Genomic DNA, 23,611 nt, shown 5'->3' on the forward strand with positions numbered 1-23,611 from the left:
CCAAAGCAAGTCGTTTTATTATAATGCTTAATGCTAGTCTTTGCTTCAACACCAGCCTTCACTACCCGAGCATCTCTATTTGTGGTATGTTTTTGGTATTTTCGCAGCAGTCCATTGCGTATTCGAGCGCATTATCAAACTATAGGCAGTATATTTCCCAGTCGGCGCCGTGGTCACACTGTTTTGGATTGTACATGTACACGCGATTTAGGCAGCAAAATCGAATAAAAGCGAGTGTTAGGATTGTGCCAGTGATACCGCCGCCCGCGGCTCCAAACCGAAACGATCGCCAGAGTCCCGACAAAACAAATTCCCTCTTGAAACGGCAACCAAGCGACGAAATATCCTCCCCAAAAAAGGAGGAAAAAATCGCAAGTTGTTGTTGCCATTGCTGCTGAAAAAGAGAGAGAGCGAGAGAGTGTGCTGTCGGTGTGTGTGTGAGTGCGGTGTCTCTCTCTAACGCACAGTGACTGTGTTTTCCTTTTTTCGATTTTGTTTTTGTGGCTGCCCAGCAAAAATAACAACAAAAGTCCAGCGGTCCGTTGTTTTGTGGAAGTGTGAAAGTTCAACGGATTGCTTCTGTTTGGGTGTGTGTGCCGCCAAACAACAACAACAACACAAACAAGCGCGCACAACAAAACAATTCGTACACACATGCACCCTCCCCCGCCTGCGCGAGTGTGTGTGTGTGAGAAAAATCGAAGAAGTGCTGGGCAAAAAAAATCGCCAAAAGCCAATAGTAAAACCTAATAACAACCTAAAATCGAAGGGCTTAAACCAGGAATATGTCCACCATCGAGTTCGAGACGATCGGCAGCCGCCTGCAGTCCTTGGAGGCGAAACTTCAGGCGCAAAATGAGTCCCACGACCAGATCGTCCTGTCAGGTGCGCGCGGCTCGGGTGTTTCCGGTTCCGTTCCATCTGCCCGCGTTCCGCCCTTGGCGACATCCGCAACAGCTACATCCGCCGCCCACGCACCGCCATTGGGTTCCGGAATTAGCATAGCCCAACGGCCAGCACCTCCAGTTCCTCACGCAGCGTCCTTAGCGTCAACATCCGCCTCTGCATCCGCATCTGCCTCATCCGCATCCGCAGCCGGAGTGTCGTCGACGGGCGCTTTCGGCGGAGCGTTCACCCCGCCCACAACCAGAGTGCCGCGAGCCACGCCCACCCTGCCCATACGTAAGTCCGCAATCCAATTTTCATCTAATATAGTCTTAAAACTTTATGAGCAGTTTTGTTTTCGACAAGGATGGAGTTATATGCAAACTATTCTTCAAAATGTTGTCATAAAGAATAGCGGGGATAACTGAATTCCAGATACTTTTGAATTCCTCTTTCCAGATCCAATAAGTTCCAATAAGATATATAAACCTATATATTTTAACTAGGGCATACTTGAAAGGTTTTTAAAGGGTGAACATTTTACTTTTTGAAGCTACGTATAATGGTAAAAACAAAGCTCTTTAAATTTGTATCATTGCTAATTCGTTTCGCCTTAAGGGTCTTAAGTTTAATGAAATACTTTCAAGCAAATTTCCAAGTAATTCCGAACCCACAAAAAACCTCTTTGATTATAATTTAACCTGACTCGAAAGTTCCTAGAAATATCAGAAACGTTTATCAAACCTTAGACAGGTGAAATCGCTTATAAGCCCCTATGGCATTGGAAGATTTGGTGCTAATATTTTTACCGCAACTGTTAATGTTTGGTTAGTGGCAATAAAAGAGGGCTAAGAAAAATCGTGATCCCCAAAAATGGTCACCAAAAATCTATATAATACCAAAACGCCAACCCAACCGCAAGCCACAAAACCATCTTTTGTCCGCATTTTGTGCAAATATTTTGTTAATAAATTGTCATTGCCCAATAAGCGTTGTCTATGTGTCCGTGTGTGTGTTTAAATTGTGATAAGAGAAGTGCTCGTTGCTTGGCTCACTTTTGCGTAGCTTTTGAGTATTTGAATTCCGCTAACAAAGGGCAACCGCTATCGATTCCCGACTGCATAACAGCTGCTCATAATCCCTCATTCCAGCGCCTCAGCACCCCATCAGCCCATCAACCCTGTAACTTCCCCACCAAACCCTGCGCTTTCCATCCATTTCCCCCGCACTGTTTTTCCGATTGCATAGATAAGACAGGCGGGACGGCCAAGTGCGAAAACCAAAAGCGAGAAGTCAACTTGTTTTCGGTTTTATTTTTTGTCAGGCCCAAAAAAATCTACAGTGGTATTAACAACTGTGCACCGCGACAAAGTCGATTAGATTAACAATTCCTGGTATATACACAGCTTTCAATGAACTCCTGAAAACGTTTAACAGGTTTTTGAATAATCGAATACATTTCAAGTCGATTAGATTAGTGGTTATAGTTTCCATGAACTCCACGAAACGGTTAATGGGTTTTGAAAAACCGAATAAATTTCTTTCGATTAGATAAAGACTTTATTGTCTCTAGGAATCAGAGGTATTCAAAAAATCACAATAAAGATATAACTTAATGATGGGGTTTTGAATAAAACGTTTTTGTTCAATTCAAAGTTTAGAAAATGTGTTGCCCTTTTGGGGGGTTTAAATAATTTGATAAGTACTTGAAAACTGTTAATAGTAAAAACTTGTAGTTTGAAATCTTCAAAACTTAAAAGTAACATAAAAGGCCAAAAGGTTTTACCTAAACTGAAATAGTTTCTTATGTGGTTTTTGAAGAGATCATTTAAATTACTATATTGATCACAGCTGTATTGAAATACTGCTATTATTTTGACCTCAAGTGCGTGTGGGTGCCCTCCGTTTTCCACCCACCACCCTTTTCGTTCTTCTACCGTTCTCTTTTTTGTCATAAATTTATGTTTCGTTTGCATATTTTTCGTATTGGATTTTCATCAGCCGTCAAGTGTTTTTTATTTATTTACTTTTCGTGTGTGCGACGCTCTCCTTCGAATTTTTGCTCTCACGCTTTTGCTTGCTCTCTCGTTGGTTATTTTTTGGCATTTCCGGAGTAATGTCTTGAAACGCCATTTGTTGTTGTTATTTTTTGGGTCTCACATTGCTCTTCGCCGCAACTCCGCCCCCTCCCCCACACTTATCAACCGATTTGCCGTGTCTCCTCTTTCGCATGTTTACAAATAGCGTTATTTTTTATGACTTTGTGTTGTTGTAGTTGCTAATTGTTGATTTGAATTGCTGCCAGGGAAAATACCTTTGCAAACAACAACAAAATCGCTCTCATTCTCTCTTCCTCTTCACGCACACACAATCGCACCCACACAAACACGCAGTGGGCACAGTGGGCAGCAATCGGTATTTGATTATGCCCACAATTATGGGGCCATTCGTAACCCACTTGCGATTTCTCGGAAATTAAATATTTCATGGACCCGCGAAGATTAAACTGCTAATTCTTGTTTTAGAGATAGCCACATATTTGCCTCTTAAGCCTAGACTGTTTTCTTTAATCTTAAAACATAAATTACTGGAAATTTGTATAATTATTTTTATAATATTTGGCAGTTTAAATGTAAATTATTTTTAAGGTGTCCTCCAATGACAAAAATATGTTTAACAATTTATTATAGGAAAGTTGTATCATATCTTACTATTACCACGATATTAACCCTAAGTTCCGTTACTATTTTTTTTGCAGTCTCAAGCGGCGGCGGACTAAATCGGACGCGACCGGTGATACTGCCTCTGCCCACGCCGCCGCATCCTCCGGTTTCGGAGACGGACAAGAAGCTGAAGATCATCATGGAGCAGACGGGCAAGCTGAACATCAACGGGCGGCAGTATCCGACGGACATCAACGACCTCAAGCACCAGGGCGATCTGGGCAACGGGACGAGCGGCAATGTGGTGCAGATGCTGCACCTGTCGAGCAACACGATCATCGCCGTGAAGCAGATGCGTCGCACTGGCAACGCGGAGGAGAACAAGCGCATCCTAATGGATCTGGATGTGGTGCTCAAGTCGCACGACTGCAAGTATATCGTCAAGTGCCTCGGATGTTTCGTTCGCGATCCGGATGTGTGGATCTGCATGGAGCTGATGTCCATGTGCTTCGACAAGCTGCTCAAGCTCTCCAAGAAGCCAGTGCCGGAGCGAATTCTGGGCAAGGTCACAGTGGCAGTAAGTTCTAGTGGAGTTCGGGTCTGTTAATCAGGAATTAATATATTTTTTTTATTGTTCAGACGGTCAACGCATTGTCCTATTTGAAGGACAAGCACGGTGTCATCCATCGGGATGTGAAGCCCTCGAACATTCTGATCGACGAGCGTGGCAACATCAAGCTCTGTGATTTCGGGATCAGCGGTCGCCTGGTGGACTCCAAGGCCAACACCCGATCCGCTGGCTGTGCAGCATACATGGCGGTGGGTTCACCCCCAAAATTAAAAACCCATCCTTATTTTTAATTTGACAAGAGCTCGAAAAGCTTAGGGGTCTGAAAGTGAAGATTTTCCCTTACGTACTACGTTTTAAAATTACCAATTGAATTGTTGCCAACCGAATTAATATTTATTATTAATAGAATTATTCAATTCGTTTAATCTCTGTGAGCTTACCCATTTAATTCATGTTTAATCTGTATAGGTTAATTGACGGAAGTCTTGCCTTATGTTATTTGAAATATAATTTCTTTAATTAGAACCGTGCACCTAGGTCAATTGCAATTTGTTGATATGAGTGGTGATTTAAACTCGTAAAATTTATTTAGACATCTGAGATAATTCAAGCGGAAACTGCACATCCAGGAAGCTCGTTTCCTGTTTTAAAATAAAAATATAATGTTTATGTTCACTTTGATTATATTGAAAAGAATAGATAGTGCTAATTAGCCTTACCAAACATTAATGTTTTAATTCCTTACCTTTCCTGTGACTGTAATTTAATATCCATAATTTAATCGTAAATAAATCATTTATTGTTATTCACAGCCGGAGCGCATTGACCCCAAGAAACCAAAGTACGACATTCGCGCCGATGTGTGGTCGCTGGGCATAACGCTGGTGGAACTGGCCACCGCGCGATCCCCGTACGAGGGATGCAACACGGACTTCGAGGTGCTCACCAAGGTGCTGGACTCGGAGCCACCCTGTTTGCCCTACGGCGAGGGCTACAACTTTAGTCAGGAGTTCCGCGATTTCGTCATCAAGTGGTGCGTGATACTTTATAGCTGCCTTAACCACATCTTGTTCTATCTTTACCATTAAATTGTAATCAATTCGCTTGCAGCCTCACAAAGAACCATCAGGATCGACCCAAGTACCCGGAGCTACTGGCCCAGCCCTTCATCCGGATCTATGAAAGGGAGGATGTGGATGTGCCCAATTGGTTTCAGAGCATCAAGGATAACCGGCCGCGTGCCAATGGTGATCCCACGCTCCAGAGGTGAGCCCATCTAGTGATCTGCGCCAGATCCTCCAGCATTATTCCCACAATTCCGTCCGCCGTTCCCCGGCCGATGATGTTGTGCCTGTTGTGGATGTGTGTGAATAGTGGGTGTGTGCGATTCAGAGTGCGGAGCGCTATGTATTTCTTTTATTCCCACTTTTCCGTTACCGTTACCGTTTCCGTTCTTCCATTTTCCGTTATCTGTTATCTGTTCTCGGTTCTCTGCTTTAACGCGCTTCTCGAGTTCAACAGGTAGGAGAGGGAATAAAAAAAAACAGCTGGGGAGCTCCAACTTAACCGCAGGATGGGTTTCCTATATCATGTTTTCGCTAGCCAACTAATTCCAACTGCTTGTTCCTCTTTTTATTTACCACTTTCTTGTATTCATTTAATTTGTTAATTTTCCTGGTAAGGCTAAATAACCTATTTAATTTACTCCTAGCTTCTTTCTATCTACTTCTTATCCTTTTTGGCATGTTTAGCTATGTTTTCTCATTTTATACACATGCAGAAAGCAAATAATAAATTAAACTATATTTTATGGTAATTAGATAGAGACTAGATTCTATAACTAATGCTCTTTCCAAAGCGGTTGATGTTTAAATTTTAGAATGATGTATTGTGAAAATTCTTTATTATTTTAAATTCAGTAAAATAAATGAAATTAAAATAACTATAAATAAATGTTTTCTAAAACTAATACTTATATTTTTAATGAACATTTGAAACAAAGTCTGGACTATTATTATTTGTGGTCGGAATCTTTGGAAAGTGCATGTTACTTTTGGTCCTCCTGTAGTCCGCTATCCTTGCAACTATTTGTCTTTTTCCCAGCAGTCCTTTTCCCACTTAGATCCTTTACCAAGTAAAATAATGAGAAACCAAAAATGTATATGAATTAATTACCAACGTTTATACATTTTTTCTAATTTTTTTGCGTTTAATTGACATTTTTAATTTGAGTGTGTGTGTGCGATGTTTTTATTTTCCTTTTTCATCTTTTTTATTACCATTTTTTGTAGGTTACCTAATTCCTAATACCATTTCTTAAACAATAATGACAAAAAATTAAAGAAAAACAACAAACATAATCTAACAAGAAATAAAAGCAAACAAAAAGAAGACAAACTATAAACAAAAAACCAAACATTAAAAACTATCGACATGAACCTAAAACAAACAAAAGCATTCAAGTAAATCTTGCAACCATCAACTCTATATACAGATATATAAACCTAAAAAAATATATATTTACCTATATATAACGATAATGCCAACCAAAACATAACTACTTAAAAATACTATAAAAAACTCCTCAGAAATAAAAGTAAAATTCAGTAAGTACGACGAGTTTATTATTCTTATTATTAGCCTTCTAATTATGTTTTTATACGTTAAGTGTTATTGTTAATCGTTGTAAACACGCCACATGCTCTGCTAACTTTAATTATATTTATTTTGGTGATTTCCTGGTTGTGGCTTACGTTTGCATATTCTATTTCATTGGCATTGGTTTTTATTTATTTAATTTGCGCTTTGTTTATATATCCATCTAGAACTGCTCACACACAAGAAAAGGTAATTTGACAATAATTTATTATGCTTCATTTATTGCTTATCGGTTTTTTAAGTTCACTTCATTCTGTTATGTTACGCTGATTATTTCACGTTTTCATTATCATTGCTTATTTAAAAAACGCATTTAATATTTGTTATTTTTGGTCCCCTTAACTTTAAAGTGAGCTAGCCAAAGTATTAATTAGTTAAAGTAAAACCTGTTATTAAAATCATGGAGCGAACTTTTTATAATAGAATATTTGGATAAAGAATTTAATAATTTAAGTAAAAGATATACAAATCTAACTTATTTACTGTAGGTGATTTAAATTGTATGGGGTTAATTTGTTTTAATTTTTGGGTTATAAATACATATGTAAGATTTTTAAATTATTTCCAAAATTGTGCTTATTTTTCTACAATTTAAATTTTTATATTATTTTAGGAAATTGTGATTTTAGGATCATAAGCAAGGGTCCTTTAATCCTGTGCAGCCAACTTTCGCTTTCGCTCCTTTTGTGATTTTACCTGTGTTTCCCACCTTTTGCTTACAAACCACAACACATCACACACCCACGACACACTCATCATGCTGTATATACCAAACACACACACAATACACATCACATACACATCAAAATGCGATCACCGCTCATCTTAATGTGTTAAATATGTTGCCATTGCGCCGACAATCTATGTACATAAATGTACCCAAAAAAAAACCTCCACATCCCCGTAAACTCCCGTTACTATTCCCAAATTCTAAAAAGTACCAGCCCCAATGAAATCCTTTCCACAAAAAAAAAAACAACACAATCCTTCTTTCTGCCACTGGCGTACATTTGAGTGTGCTCTCATTATTGGTTATCAAGTCATCGAGAATCCTTAAAACTAATTCGATTTTGTCGATTGATTTGCAGGGCATCGTCGGCTGGGAGTGGAGCCGGTTCTGGATCTGGTTCCGGATCCCACACCGGTTCGGGATCAGCAGGCGGAGCTATAAAATATGGTAGGACGACGACGTCGTACGTGCAGAGTCCAACGAATCCGCAGAAGACAATAAAACCCACTCAGATACCGAGTTACCAGCAGCAACAGTCGCAGTATTTCATGCAATCAGCCACACAACTACCTCAAATAACAACAACAACAACAACACCAACGGCAACGACTAACTGTTTCGGCGGAAGCGGAAACGGAAGGGGAAACGGCAGCGGAAACGGAAGTGGCGGCAGCAGCAGTGCCAGTCCATTATCGCCACCAAGCGGCGGAGGGGTCGGCGATCTCAATCGCCTGTATCGCAAGTCGCCATTTATGCAGCGGAAACTCAGCAACGGCTCCCATCATCCGCACTACAAATACAACGACGAGAGCCCCAAGAAGGAGTCCATGTTCAGTACGATCGGTGGTTTTTTTTTTGGAACTATATACTAAATAACTACACTGATATGGGTTGCTATTCAAACAGAGCAACATTTTATTTAACTCTGAAAAATGTTATTGTGTTTTTACGCTGGCTTTTGTTTATTAGCTCAGAACGATCTAATTTTTTTTTTTTTTTGGATCTAAAAATAGCTGAACATCATTTCCTTTCATTCTTAACCCTATTAATATTATTTTTACGATGGCTTTTTTATATTATATTCTATATATATATTAAGAAGCATTGAAGTGAAATTGATAAGGCAGCAGAATTTTTTAAATCTACAGAGCTAGTGAATACAACAAAATGTGTTAAATCCACAAACATCATTCGAACAAATTTAATGACAAAAGTCAGATGTTAACTAATTAACTTCAGCCAGCTTTCTTTCATATATAATATATTTTAATTTATATGCATTAAAGTAAAGTGAAGATAAGGAAATCAAAAGAGCTTATACAGTGCCAAATTCTACATAAGTTATTCCAACAAATCTAATGAAAAAACCCAGATGATAACTAATCAACCTTTTAATTGCAGGTCAATCGATTCTCCGCAATCTGACCACATCGCCCTTTAGCCAAAAGAAACATAATTCAGCAGCAGCGACTGCAGCAACAACAATACCACTGCCGCACAACAACCAAACATTATACACGGATGCTGCAACAACAACATCCGTTGCAACAGCAGCGGGAACAACACCGCCAAACATTGCAGCTGCGGCGCCCACGACAACGCCAGCGACCACGCCCACTTGGCGCCTGCCAGCGGACAATTCCCAAGCCTACGACAGCTGTGATAGTAGTAGTAACGCCACCACGACCACGACCACAACCTTTAACCTCGGCCACTCCTCACCCTCCCCCTCGATGCCGCGCAAGCAGTTCCCCACGGACTCGCCGACGACCCTGCAACTCGCCAATCATCACCAGCAGCAGCAGCAGCAGCAGCAGCAACAACAGCAGCAGCAACAGCAGCCACAGCGACTGCAGCCGGGCAACCAGAGCCCCATAGGTAGGCTACAAAAAATACAAAATAATTTATTTACATTTTATAGAACTGTAATTCATAGAGAAATTCAAAGAGCTACCCCAATTTCAATTTATTTCTTGCCTAGATTTAATTCTAGCAAAGGAATTACCCTTCTAACTAAACGTAGTAATCATTTTCCAATTTTGGATATAATATTTGTTTTTAATTCTCACGATAGTTTTTTAATCGAAACAGTAAAAGATTTAATGTTATTGTAAACAAATTTCCTTCAAATTATTTAATGCGAAGTAAATATTTTCTAACTCCTGAAATATAATTTACAATTGTCACGCAGCTTTTCAAAACCTTCATTACTAGCAAAGGGTATTAACAACGAACAATTATTAGTGAATTTATAATTTTAATTAAAATTGTAGCCATTTAATTGTTTAACAGACGTAAATAAGTTTCATATTTCTTGTTTCCTTTTTTCGAATTTTAACTTATTTCACTAAGCAATTGTTTTATTTTTGCAGTGCTGCAGCGCTTCTACCACCAGCAGAACCAACTGCGCGAGAAGGAGGCGGCGGAGCGGTACCAGCAGCAGCGGCAGCAGCAGCAACAGCAACAGCAGCAGCAGCAGCAACAGCAACAGCCCGTTGGAGTGACCAGCACGAATCCGTTCCACAGCAACTATGTGCCGCCACCGCCGTCGACGCACTCCACCTCTAGTCAGTCCTCCACGCAGTCGACGTGCTCCCAAATCGCCGTCAATCCCGCCAGCACGTCGCCATCGTCGGGAACGGGAACCCTTGGGGGACTGGGCATAGGATCTGTAGCTGGAACGGGATCGGTTTCGGGATCGGGAGCAGCTGGCCACTTTGGAGCAGGCGGCAGTGGCGAGCAGTTGCAGTATCAACCGCTGCCCATCGCCGCCGAGGCAACGGTGACGAGTCCCACGCTCTTGGCCACTTCCCCGGATCAGCAGTCGGAGTACGGTGGTGGCAGCTCCTCCTCCATGGTGGCCAGCAAGCTGAGCAAGCTCTACGCCCGTCGCCAGCTCCTTGGCCAGAGCTCCAGCAGCGGGGCGAGCAACAGCAGCCTGGACAGGGAGCAGCACGATGCCGGTGAGTCATTAAAGAATCCACTGACAAGCTCAGAAATAAAATCGCCTTCAGTTTTTAAAAATTATAATTATATATAAAATTTTATAATATCTAACTAGACTAGACTATTTCTTATTTATTTATATTTGTTTGATATTATAGAATTAAAACAAATAATATAAAATCATGTGAGAATTCATAAAACTTCAAATTAAAATTAAGTTTACCTAATTTGGAGAACATCATTTCCATTGCCAATCACTATTTGTTTGTTTATTTTAATTGGCTTTAAAAATCATAAGAATTGCAAAATTAAAAAAAAAAAAAAATATAAAACGTTAAACCAAAAAGGTTTTATTTGAATTAATTTGTTGAAATGTAAAGTCTACAATGATATTGGTTTTTATTCTTATTAAATACGTAGAATATTTTAAAAACATGTTAATCATGGTTTTATAGCTTACTTTCTCCACTTTTGTTGAACATGATGGTACTTTTATATTATAAACTACCATTCCAACTACATTTGTTTAAAAAGGCTGATTTTATTTCTAAGTGTAGCATCTCGCTTCTTTGATTTCGCTTCGATCGCCGATAAGTTGCGCTTGAATTTATACATTTTCCATTTTCGTTTCGTTTCTATCTCTCTTCGTTTACCGCACACCGCACACCAAATATATATAAAAACAACAACCGCACTCTCCACCAATGCACTGCATCATCATGAAACCACGAACCATCATCACCAACCAAACAATCAACCAATCAATCAATCAATCGAATGACCAACCGAGCAGGCTGGTTCAACACTCTCGCCGGCGCCATGAAGCGGCAGTTTGCGACCTATGTTAAAACCCAATTGAATTCCACAGCCACGTCGCCGGTGGGAGCGAGCATGGATCGGGATCGGGATCGTGACCGTGACCGGGACCAGGAGGCAGTGCATCCGCAGCCGCCGGCCTACAGGAGCATCGTGAACAATGGCAGCGGTGGCGGTGGCAAGTCCTACTACTACCGCACTTTATCGGCGGCGAGCAGCAGCAGCAACACCAGTCAGAGCACCTCGCCGACGACGGAACCGCTGCCTGGCGGCGGCACCAGCAGCTTCCTGAGGCGCTACGCCAGCAGTGGACCCGGAATGGGTGGTGGAGGCGGCAGCATCAGCACTCCGCCCAGTCCGCACATCCTGGCTGGCTTGGATCGCAGGCACCGCAGTCCGGATCCTCCGCCGCGTTACAATCGCGGACAGTCGCCGCTGCTGCTGCGCAAGAATCTGCTCGAGCTGAGTGGCCAGCCGCCCGGCTCACCGCTCCTGCACCGAAGGTGGGTATTGGGTAACCAGTAGCCCCAGGAGATCTGTGCGTGTGTGTTACCCATAAAGAGTTTTCTAAATCCTCTTCCTCGAAAGATTTGCTCACCTCTTAACTTCGTAAAAAGCTAAATAACTTTTAAAGTTGGAAATTAAGAAATGCGTTTTTCATATAAATATCAATTAAGATCTTTAGCACTTTTTTTTTAATAGCAGGATAAATATATTATAAAATAGCTTGAGGAATAGGTTTAATTGAAGGTTCATAAATATTCTTTTTATTCATTTTAAAAAATATGTACAAAAAGTTGCTCGAAAGAATTTGCGCTCTACTTTGTCAAATAATAAAAAAAACTTTACATGATATTCTTTAAATTCTAGAGAAAAAAGATTTAAACTAATAAGCTGATTAGCTTTCTCTCTGATAAACATATTTTTCTTTTTAGAAACATGCTTTTATTTTATTCCTCAAAAATATTAACACACTCGTCAGGTCTCTTTGGGTTATAGCCATCCTGCTCTGATTCACGCTAACCTTTGCATATCCCTCTAACTTTCAGATACGTTTCGGCATCGCCGCCATTGCCGCCGCCGCGTCGAGGATCGGAGAGCGTGCCGGGATCGCCGCAGCACTTCCGCACCCGCATCCACTACACACCCGAGCCGCAGAGACGCATCTACCGCACCATAGATCAATGAGTAGCGCTGCAAATCATGGTCATGTGATGCTGGTACGGCTTCGACGACGACGCCGCCGGCGCTGAACGGGAACGGGAACGGGATCGGGATCGAGAACAGGAGGCGGAGCAGATGGAGGAGGAGCTGCTGGAACCCATATCCATGCCCGTTCCGTCGGCAGCCGGCGACTCGCTGTCGATGCCTGCGTATGCAGATAGCCTGGGCACCAGGTCCTCATCGGTTAGCCGGCGGATAGCCGACTATCGAAGGACCTGCTCGGCCAGCGGATCGTATGCCAGCCTGTACTCGGATGGGGATGGGGATGGCGAATGGCCAGGTGGTTCGGCTGGAGCGGCATCGGGTGCATCGGCCAACAGGACAACTGGATATCCGTGGACATGTGATTGATGACAAACGAAAGTGTTCAAAAGTCTTATACGTTTAAGTGCTTGAGCCTCAGCGATTCATCTGCATCCTGCATCCTGCATTCGCATCCGCATCCGCATCTGCTAAACACTTTGTTTCGTTGCGCTGCTCCAACTGTACATAGACATATATCTGTAGGGATCTATATAGACACATCCGATAATAGTGCAATAGTTGAAAGCAATTCTGTTCGCCCAAAACTTTCCCCTTTTCCCCCCTGTAACCAAAACCTCTTCTCTCTCATATATATATTATATTATATATATATATATACAGTGGCGAGCAAAAGTGAGTGCATGTTCGCAAAACTGACTTTCGTCGTCAATAAAAACGGAACGGTACGAGATAATTTAACAAAGTAAATTTTTTTATGTTTACTATTTTATTTATAACAAATGTGAAAAAGAATCAATATCATATAAGGTAAATTCTAAAAGTTAGAAAGAAAAAACCAAAAAAACACGCATAAACTCACTTTTGCACGTTTGAACCAAATTATTTAAATATATCCATTTTAATATTTGGTCCGCAAACCCTTATTAGCCATAATTTTATTAATGCATTTTGGCATTCCCTCTACCAAATTTTTTATAACATCTTCAGGGATTTGATCCAATTCCGATGTTACACGTTCCCAAAGGTTGGCCATGTTTGTTGGGGCTGCTTCTTACTGCCGGAGCCGTTTTTTCAAAATTGATCAAAGATTTTCAATCGGATTGAGGTCGGGACGTTGTGCTGGCCACTCCATTAGCTGAAAATGTTATTTGCAAACCATTTTTTGACAATTTTCGGTGATTGCTTTGGATCACACTTCTTGGTGAAAAACAATTTAGTCTTCAGGATAAGCATATTTTTCCATAAAATTGGGAAGATTGATTTTTTAAAATTTTAGGTAGTCCCCATTTCGCATTTTACCTTCTACCAAATGCAGAGGGCCAACATGCCACCATGTGAAGCATCCCCAAACCATTATGTTTCCGCCGCCATGTTTTACAGTTTGCTTTACATGGTGCCTTTGAAGACGTTCACCGGGCTTGCACCAGCAGTTTTTCTTTCCATCTGATTGAAAACGGTTAAACTTGGATTCATTAGACCAGATAACACGTTTCCAATCATCAGTAGTCCAGTTTTTGTCGTCTTTAGCATATCCAATTATGCTTTAACGTTCTAGGCAGATAATGCAGGTTTAACGATTGACACATAACCAATGTTATGCAGTGCTCTCCTGGCCGTCAACTGGCTAACATTTTTATTAATGGCCATAGAAGCACCCTTTGGTATGAGCAGCTTGACTTTTCACATTTTGGACATCATAAGTCGAGCATCTGAGTCTGTCAATAATTTTTTTTCTACCTTTGACTAGCGGTTTGGGAGTCATATTTCGCCTTTTTTGAGCTGCAGTCGGAGAAACACACCGAAAATTGTCAAAAAATGGTTTGCAAACAACATTTTCAGCTAATGGAGTGGCCAGCACAACGTCCCGACCTCAATCCGATTGAAAATCTTTGATCAATTTTGAAAAAACGGCTCCGGCAGTAAGAAGCAGCCCCAACAAACATGGCCAACCTTTGGGAACGTGTAACATCGGAATTGGATCAAATCCCTGAAGATGTTATAAAAAATTTGGTAGAGGGAATGCCAAAATGCATTAATAAAATTATGGCTAATAAGGGTTTGCGGACCAAATATTAAAATGGATATATTTAAATAATTTGGTTCAAACGTGCAAAAGTGAGTTTATGCGTGTTTTTTTGGTTTTTTCTTTCTAACTTTTAGAATTTACCTTATATGATATTGATTCTTTTTCACATTTGTTATAAATAAAATAGTAAACATAAAAAAATTTACTTTGTTAAATTATCTCGTACCGTTCCGTTTTTATTGACGACGAAAGTCAGTTTTGCGAACATGCACTCACTTTTGCTCGCCACTGTATCTTTATCTGTGTCTGTATCTCCTTCAATGGTAACTCTGTAATCAAAAGTTTACACTTTACACAACGTAAATTATTTAACCGTAGCTCTAAAAATCAACAAAATAGCTAAATCGAAATGGGAAATTTAAAATGATTTGTAGCTTTGTATATAGAGAAGAGAGGTGAAGTGCAAGAAGTCGTTGCATTTGCTGTTTGCAATTTGTTTTAGTTTAAACATTTCATTAAACATCAACTTGTATGCTGAGTGGAAGGGAAACCAACAACAACAAACCAACAACAACAAAAACAAACAACAACAAGAAACAAACAACATTAACAATGGAATTATTGTACTGATTATTATAATTGTTTAATTTATTATGTAAGCGGCAACAAGCAACAATTCAAATTCAAATTTCGTTTTATTTTTTATTTGGAAAGGGATAAAAGGAATTAATTCTTATTTAAACAGGTTCCTTGAAGAAAATGGAAATGATGGAAAACAAAAACTGAGTGGTGATACCTATGATTATCCTGACAAAAGTGGAAAAATAAATAGTTAATAGTTTGAAAGTACCTAAAATGCTTTTGGTGTCGCATCTTTTAATTTCTTTAATCCGTTTATAGGGTGTTCTAAATATTATTTGTTGTGTTGAACGTATATCATTTAACAACATAAAACAATAATAAACAAATCAAATGAAAGTGAAAATGAACCTGTGTTTCATTTAGATGTGGAAGAAAGCATCAGTAAAATGAGCAATCCGATAAAGAAATTACCCATTACTCGTGGAATTCGTTTACCAACCCATCACAAAAATAAACAAGTAGATCATTATATTTTTTTTATTTTATTTTTTCCTGTTATTCTTGGCTCTGGCAATTACAACATTTATTTAGCTTTATTCCGCCTTCAATTGAGTTTGGTTTTTTTGATTAAACAAATGTGTTTTCCTTGGGTTTTAATTATTTCTTGATCGGTTTATCGTAGACCGTAGATCGTCAGCTCAAAAGGAGTCACTTGCTTTACACTGAGTGGGTTTTTGTATTTCATATTTCATTTTTGGTTTCCTGCCTGCTTTTGTTTTGTTTTTGTTATCATCTGCTATCAAAAGTGAGCCACCCAGCCGCACCACTCTGCCGTCCGGTGGTTGATCGTGGGTCTCTGTGTGTGGCAGACGTGGGGCGGTGGGCGTGGCAGATCGGAACTAACACATAGAAACAGCCACTTATTGTTTATTCTTTTCGGTATATCGGTTATCTGCGGTAAATACATATATATTAATCAGATGAGTACATTCAGTTCAAACGGTATATTCTGAGTCGATAGAGCGACGGTAAAAATACAGCTATGCTTTATGCCCATTTAAACCTGTTGCTATTTCTTTGTAGATTAGTTAACAAAAAAAAAAAACAACTTACAACATTTTGTATAACTATTTTTGAATTGAATGGCACTCGACCTATTTCTCTGTTCTCAAAATACTTCAAGGAGTTTTTTATTTCGATTTGTTTCTGCTGCTCTCCAAATTTTCCTGCCCGCTTCTATTTTTTTAGTTAGTTTTTCATTTAGTTTTGCTGGATTTTTTAACATTTATGGTTATTCGGTTTTTACACATTGAAAGCGTTTTAATTAGTTACGTTTACGTTTTGGTTATCGGTTTGTTTTTGCCTTTAGGGATTTAATATGTTAATTGCTTAGAGTTATGCTTACATTTGTATGACCTGCCAGACACTTGATAAACTTGGTTGTACAGTTTAGACATTGAATTTTGATATATGCGTCTTTGAACATTTAAGTGAAACCCTTTTGGAAATGCTGCCGTTTACGTTTAGTTTTTCTTGTTGCATCAGATTTTGCTTTGCTTACTCTTTATTGATCAAAAATTGGGCTTTTTATTTCACTTTGGGACGAGAATGGCAACTGAAGTTATTAACAAGATATTTTCTAAAAAAAAGTGTTTTGGTTGCATGTTAGTAAAAAATGATTCGCAAGAATTAATTTGTTGAAAACTGGAATTGGAAATACAAAAGGGATTGACTCATTATTTTGTTTACCACTTTTGGTTTATTTTGTTTGTTTTTTTTAATCTTTTAAAAGACGGGATTTTGGGGCCTTTAATCAGGATTTGTTTTATGTGTATTGTGTGTTTTAGTTTTGTCTAATCTATGAGCTTCTTGGTTTTGAATTTCCTTAGCCCTAAATTGAATTTCGTTCAGGTTTTCTGGGTTCTTTCGGTTCCAATCGATCGGAAGTAATTCCTATTGGGTGTTTTGTTTTTTCATTTCAGATGTTCATTTCTGTATGATCTATTGCAGGGACCGTTTTTGTAGAGGTTTTTAGCTTGTTTTGGTAAAGTACTCTATTGGTTACACAAACATTCACTTAGATATTGCACTTATGTATCGGTTTTTCTGGTTTGCTGGACTCTCATTTCACTTGTTTGAACAAGCGTTGGTAATTTTAATGATTACCAGTGTTAAATGTACAGGATGGCAAGCCAACTTGTCTTGAAGTGTAGATACTTATTAATAATATTCTTCTATGCCTTTTTGGTAGTAACAAATTAACAGACAATATAAAAAAAAAACACGCGTTCAAACAGTTAGATTATGCTTGCAATTCTCATGAACATTTAAGTACATCATATAGTTTTTCCTTAGGTAATAAATTGGTTTTTTTTTTTTGGTAACGTTTGCTAATTCGTTTCGTCATTTGGGAAATATGGTTTACAGCGGGAAAGGGAAAGGGGCGAAAGGAATTTTTTTCTGCTTACATTCTTTAATAACATTTATTAAAAAAATTTTGTTACCTTTTATATTCATATTAATTTGGTTTCTTCTCATTTTTAGTTTTTAAGTCTTTGTTTTACATCAGTAAGCGTTTGTTTTTTGTTTTCTTTTTTGTTTTTTTTTTCACTTTTTTTGTTTTTGTTTTTGGTTTTCCTCGATCGTGTGGGTATCAAAAATCGAATGCCACAGTGGTTCCTTAAAAGACTAGTTTACATACCTTCCTAGGACAATCGTACACATACACATATATATATATATATATATATATATGCTGGGTAATACTTGTAGAAAATGCTTATGCTTTCTGCCTTGGCTCCATTACCATTATTTTTTTTTTTTTTTTTTTTTTTCGCTTTTTTTCAGAGGGGGGCGGGAGGGGGGTGGGGTTTGGGCCGCCGTCTCCCTCCGCTCTCTCTTTCAATGCATCCCCAAAAATCGGGGGCTCTTGTCATTCCGGGGTGAATGTAAGAGTTAACAATGTCAGTTTCGATTTGGATGGTTCGGGCGCTTTTTTCGAGCGGTGGGTTAGACGCACATGCACACACACACACACACACACACGCACACAGTGATAGGGGGCTATATATGTACATACATATATAAATTTTGATATTTTCCAAAACCAATTTCCTATCTAGGTATGAAAAACATTGGGGAACTACAAAAAATTTTATGAAATGAGTTATGAACATTTTTTTTTATTTTCCAATATAACATCTAAATTACTTGAATAAAATAAGTAAATAAATACAACCCAAATGCTTGAAAGTATCTGTATAGTTTTATATAAATTTTTTCTATTTGATTTTCTGTTTTTGTTTTATACATAGCTTTCATGAACATTAAACATAAAATGATGTTTTTTTCGTAATTATGGCGAACAATTTAACATAAAAGAATTGATTCCAATCTTATTCTAAAATTCATATTAGGTACAAAACAATATCTTCCCAATCACTGTTCACATTCACTCGCTATACATGCATAAAAAAAGTTAACCTTAAATTTTAGAAATTCGTCATTAAAATGTGATTTTTGTATACTCTAATTATATTTGTAATAAAAAGTTTTTCCTGAAAGCTGGGAAATTTTGCACAATGAAAAAATAAATAGCCCTCAGCGAGGCTATAATTCCCAATGGGTTCTAGCCGAACGATTAGGAACCATACTGGTCTTTAGGATATAATTTCCAAATAAAATAATATTTATGTTTATTGCATTTTTTTTGATCCACTAGTTATGCGAATTTCTGAATTTTAGGTTTAAATTTTTTCCGATTCACACACACCAGGTCGTTTTTTTCTTTTTTTGGTTTTTAGTAACGTCGACCGCTGCCGCTGCTGCCGCTGGCGCATCCGCCGTCCCCGCTGCTACCGCTGGCGCCATCGGCCGCCCATCTCTTGCGTCGCGCCTCCTTGGCGGCCTGCATTTGGGCGGCCACGCGACTCGTGCTGGGGGCATTATCAAAGCTGGCATAGAGCTCCACTTCCTCGTCGGCGGCATCGCGGGGCGGGTTTTGCATTTCGAGGGCGGCGGCCAGGGAGGCCATGGCATAGGCACGGGCATCGATGGGCGGGGCTGGGTGGTGCTGATATTGACCCAATAGACCTACACCCAAATCCGAATCCGTTTGCTGCTGTTGCTGTTGCTGCTGTTGCTGCATTTGGTGGTGATGAAGCTGCTGCTGTTGCTGCTGTTGCTGTTGCTGCTGCTGCTGTTGTTGCGTTTGCTGCTGCTGCTGCTGTTGCTGCTCCAAATCGAAACTCACATTCTTACTGTCTCATCCACCCCGGTGGACCTGGACGGTGGCCTCGGCGGACTCCTGCTGCCGCAACTGCTGGCGGTAGGCATCCAACTCGGGCATGCGGTAGGTGCCCAGATTGACCTGCACCATCAGCGTCTCCATGATCCGTTCGTTCTTCATCGACTTGGAGGGCAGGACGACGGTCAGCAGTTCACTCGGCGAGATCCTGCACAGGTTTAGATCGCGCGTCAGCCGCTCCATGATGCACTCGAACTCGAACTGTGTGTCCTTGTTCGGATGGTTCTTCAGCTTGCCCACCTTGTGCTGTGCCCACGCGAGCATCGCCTCGAACTTGCGAATCTCGGGCGTCTGCAGCTCGCGGCACATGATCATCTGGACCATCGACTCGGAGAGGTGCAGGAACTCGGGGCACTTGAACAGCGAGTGCGCCTTGCTCTCCACGAACGACAGGATCATGTTGACCAGCTCCGAGGCGGACGTGTAGCGCCAGTAGTAGTTCTCCAGCGAGATCAGCATCGGGCAGACCACCTCGATGCGCAGGAACTGCTTGCAGTGGTGGAAGCACGCCTGCAGCAGCTCCGGCAGGTCGTAGTGCTCCGCGGCGCACAGCAAACCTATGGATTCGGTAACAAATTAATAGGTTTCAAAACTGGTTAACAGAACAAAAATATCTACAATAAATCTTATCGTAATTGCATTTCATTTACTTAACCTTTATGATTTAATTAAAATAATATTAGTACTGTCTGCATTAAAAATTGTCAAAACATGATTGTTATCAGATTTTTAAGGAAAATCTTTATCAAAAATCAAAAATTATCAAAATCAATACAAAAGTTCAGCAATAGTAAACCAATTAACCAATTACACTAAAGCATTTGTAATAAAGATAATTCGATCGTATAGTAAATTTATTGGTATTACTTAAAAAAAAATATATGGTTAAAAACATATAAACATATATTACGGATTCAATAAGAAGGTAATTCGTTAATATTAAACTTCGTAACCCTAAAAATTATTTCCTATGCGAATGTTAAATATGTATATTAAAAGTTATTTTTATCAGAGTATCAAAATGAAGACATTTATCATAGACTACATAAAGCTGCTTTTTTGTAGGTTAACTGAAATCATATCCTTCAATCTGTATTCTAGTGTTTAGGTTCTATCGTGCCGTTTAGCTGTGTAATATTCACCTGGAATGGAGACGCAGGTGAGCGGACAGGTGCCCGTGTGGAGGTAGTCGAGGAGGACGCGGAAGGTGTCCGGATCGAACTCGATGATGTTGAACTCGGTCTGGGCGAGTTTGGCTCGATCGACCTTTTGGGCGTCGGCGCAGACGGAGAGGCGTGGCACGGCGAGCTGGTTGTTGCCCGGCTTGTCCTTGTCCTTGTCCTTGCTGTCTCTGTCTGCAGGCGCCAGTGGATGGGATTATCGAGTGGGCGGGGCAATTATCGGTCATCGGTCATCGGTTATCGTTCATCGGTGTTCGTTAGTCGATGGTCGATGGTTGGTGATCGGTAGTCGTCGAAATGAACGAAAATCGAACAAATTCGATTGCAAAACAAAAATCGCAAATCATAGAGGGTTATAAAAATCATTTGTCAGTCAGCAATTAAACAATTGGGTTAACCAAAGGCACAAAGTTAAGAAGTTTATGTTGAGTGATCGACGGGGGAATTGTTTTTATTTTTATTGTTTTTTTTTTTTTTTTTTTGAGAGAGAGGTGAGGCGTTTGGCGAGTCATGTGAGATGAGAAAATGATAGAATTTTGTTTGTTGTTTAATTCAAATTATTTAGTTTGTTTTTTTCATGTTGAACGAAGAGATTAACAGAACAGAGACAGAGATGTAGAGTACAGATCGTAGATATAGTGACAAATAAGGATAGTTAACACAACGAGAAGGTGAAGAAGTGGAAAAGTTCGAGGAAGTCAAAACAGTTTGGTGTTTGGAATCCAATTGTAACAAAATTTCACGTAACAGTAAAAATGCAAGCAGTTGAGGTGAAATGGGGTGGAATGCAGATATGTTAATGGATAAATAATTTCAGTTAACAAAAATAGGTATGATTTTGTAAGAATTAAATAATAAAAGATATAGAAAAATTATAAAAAACCAATTAAAAAGGTATATTCACAGGGAAATTAAATCGACATAAGCACACATACAAGTACGTCATGGTTTTATGATTTTTGGATGATGATATGTTGTTTTGAGGAATATCAAAAATCACACAAAGTGCAGTATAAACAAAACGAAAGGTGGGAATGCATTTATAAAAAAAGTAGTTCGACCAATTGTACAGAGGATGCATTGTCAAAAGTTTCTCAAACGAAAGAAACACGTCCAGAATATTTTATGCGATGAACCAAGGGGTAACGAATGAAACACAACCAAATAAATAAGTCACAACAATGAGAGGTGTTCGTTCGACACAAGACATTCGATCGGGTGTATTTATAGAGTTCAGGATATTCATATATAAGTCAGTTGAGATCGGGTGAGTACGCAGATTTTTTTTCGGATTGAGGTAAAGATGTGCGGCGTGCGTTTTTTAGTTGCATATATTAGATTTTTTTTTTTTTTTGTTTGGGTTTTTCACGGATGCAAAGTTGGTAAGGTACGAGTAAGTTGCAAAGTTAAGGTTTTTTATAAGAACGCAAGGACGCAGACGGTGGACGTATACGTAATGTGGAAATGCGGAAAAATCAAGGAGAGAGAGGAGAGAAGAGAACAAAAGAGAGCGGAGAGAAAAGAACACGCATCGATATGGTTGCATTGCACCGACTGAAAACCCTTACTCGAACAATCTGTCGACGAAATCCACTTTTTCTTATCATCCGGATTCAGCTGATTGGTGTTCTTGTTCCGTATGGATCGACCCCATCCCGCCGTGATGGTTCCCAGTCGGGAAAACGCCCTCTTCACCATCGGCGATGAGGGTACGCTCTTGGGCCGAATCGAATCGGAATCGGGAACGGTCAGGTAATTGTTGCTCTTCGGCTTCTGGTTCTGCGGGGAAACGAGCGAGGGAGCTGGTCGGGCGAAGATCTCCGCCACCGGAATCTGCGGCGATCCGAAGCCAGTCTGAATGCCGTACAGCATTTCCTGAAACGAAAAACAATGGCTCTATGACAACTACTGTGTTCATACGATAAACATTCCATGCAATCATTTCTTTGATTTTGTTAACTTTCATATTAGAGGGTATGTTAGGCATTGGCAATTGCTGTCAGAAAAATTATGGTTAAAATTAAAAAAAACCACACTTACAATTGCAATGGTTATATCTTGTAAAAGTCAACAGTGCGTATGATTAATGCTTTAAGTTTATAACTCATACGCCCTGTAGTTTTGCTTTGGAAAATAAATAAAAAAAAACAGAATACGTTTAAGGGTGCTCAATTTCAAGAGTTTATTGTTCATATGCACTGTTGAGTGAGCCGTAAAATATATTTAAGCGGACAACATTGCGTATGAGTAACCTTGATGACGCCATTTCATTACCCATACGCACTGTTGTCTGGGCTTAAAAAGATTTAAACTTTATTACTCATACGTAAAATGGTTTTTGTTGGCGGGCAAGAAAAAGTTGGCAAGTGAAAACTCTTTATTTAAATGTAAATAAAATGGTGAAAAAAAAACAGTTTTATAAATATAAACTACCAGAGTTAAACCCACCTGGAATACCCGACTTCGCACGCCAAGGATCGCTCGGACTCCAATAAATCGCGCCTTCTGCTTGGACTGGCCCACCAGGAAAACGACATCGAAGAGATGCGAGTTGGTCAGGCACGATGGCTCCTCGTTCAGAAATACGCGGGTGAAGTCCTTGGCCAGCTGGTCGTAGTCCTCGAATTGATCGCGAACGGAATCCAGAAGTGGCGATGAGGGTCTCATGTGGCCTGAGAAAAATAGATATTTATTTTACAAATTAATAAGGGTTATAAAAATGGTATTTCTCTATGCTAAAATTATTAAAATCAATGGGATGTATTCGCTGAAAAAAATTTCATTTAGAGTCAAAAATCATGCACATTACATGCCTTCAATGATTTTTTATTCATAAACACAAGTGTTTAAAGGTTTTTAGTAAATTCCAAACTATTTAAAAACTTGAAACTAACATTCAATATAAAGGATGTGTATATTTTATTTTTTTTCTGCTTCCAGACCATCTATTCATTCCATTTAAGTTCCTGTTAAAGGCAAACATCTGTGTGCCAACTTAATAAAGCAGCCAGGCAGCAGCTGGCATATGGAAATCTTGT

At 39.6% G+C, this 23,611-nt stretch overlaps 2 protein-coding genes across 7 annotated transcripts in view; one reads left to right on the forward strand and one right to left on the reverse strand.

The window, feature by feature from the left end:
* The first annotated feature begins 163 nt into the window (after nucleotides 1-163).
* On the forward strand, nucleotides 164-15,192 carry LOC108095560 (dual specificity mitogen-activated protein kinase kinase hemipterous). Of its 6 annotated transcripts, none has more exons than XM_017196702.2 (10): nucleotides 164-1,182; nucleotides 3,644-4,125; nucleotides 4,188-4,367; nucleotides 4,932-5,152; nucleotides 5,230-5,385; nucleotides 7,866-8,350; nucleotides 8,909-9,385; nucleotides 9,880-10,470; nucleotides 11,247-11,772; nucleotides 12,319-15,192. In XM_017196702.2, the coding sequence occupies exons 1-10, from the start codon at nucleotides 786-788 to the stop codon at nucleotides 12,455-12,457; spliced, it is 3,654 nt and encodes a 1,217-aa protein (XP_017052191.1). In that variant the 5' UTR covers nucleotides 164-785; the 3' UTR covers nucleotides 12,458-15,192. The 6 variants fall into 6 exon arrangements, 4 of the variants coding, with proteins under 4 accessions (XP_017052191.1, XP_017052192.1, XP_017052196.1 ...); XM_017196703.2 differs by having other exon boundaries at nucleotides 11,322-11,772; XM_017196704.2 differs by lacking the exons at nucleotides 164-1,182; nucleotides 3,644-4,125; nucleotides 4,188-4,367 and adding an exon at nucleotides 6,945-6,966 and having other exon boundaries at nucleotides 5,042-5,152.
* A 420-nt stretch (nucleotides 15,193-15,612) lies between these two features.
* The window catches only part of LOC108095561, a 103,558-nt gene continuing 95,559 nt past the window's right edge, over nucleotides 15,613-23,611 (reverse strand). The window contains 5 exon segments of the mRNA XM_043207516.1: nucleotides 15,613-19,158; nucleotides 19,339-19,949; nucleotides 20,535-20,747; nucleotides 22,142-22,448; nucleotides 23,022-23,245. Coding sequence (XP_043063451.1) covers nucleotides 18,886-19,158; nucleotides 19,339-19,949; nucleotides 20,535-20,747; nucleotides 22,142-22,448; nucleotides 23,022-23,245 — 1,628 coding nt within the window. The 3' untranslated portion in view covers nucleotides 15,613-18,885.

This window comes from Drosophila ficusphila, unplaced genomic scaffold (genome assembly GCF_018152265.1).
Source record: "Drosophila ficusphila isolate 14025-0441.05 unplaced genomic scaffold, ASM1815226v1 contig_198, whole genome shotgun sequence".
Lineage (NCBI taxonomy): Eukaryota > Metazoa > Arthropoda > Insecta > Diptera > Drosophilidae > Drosophila > Drosophila ficusphila.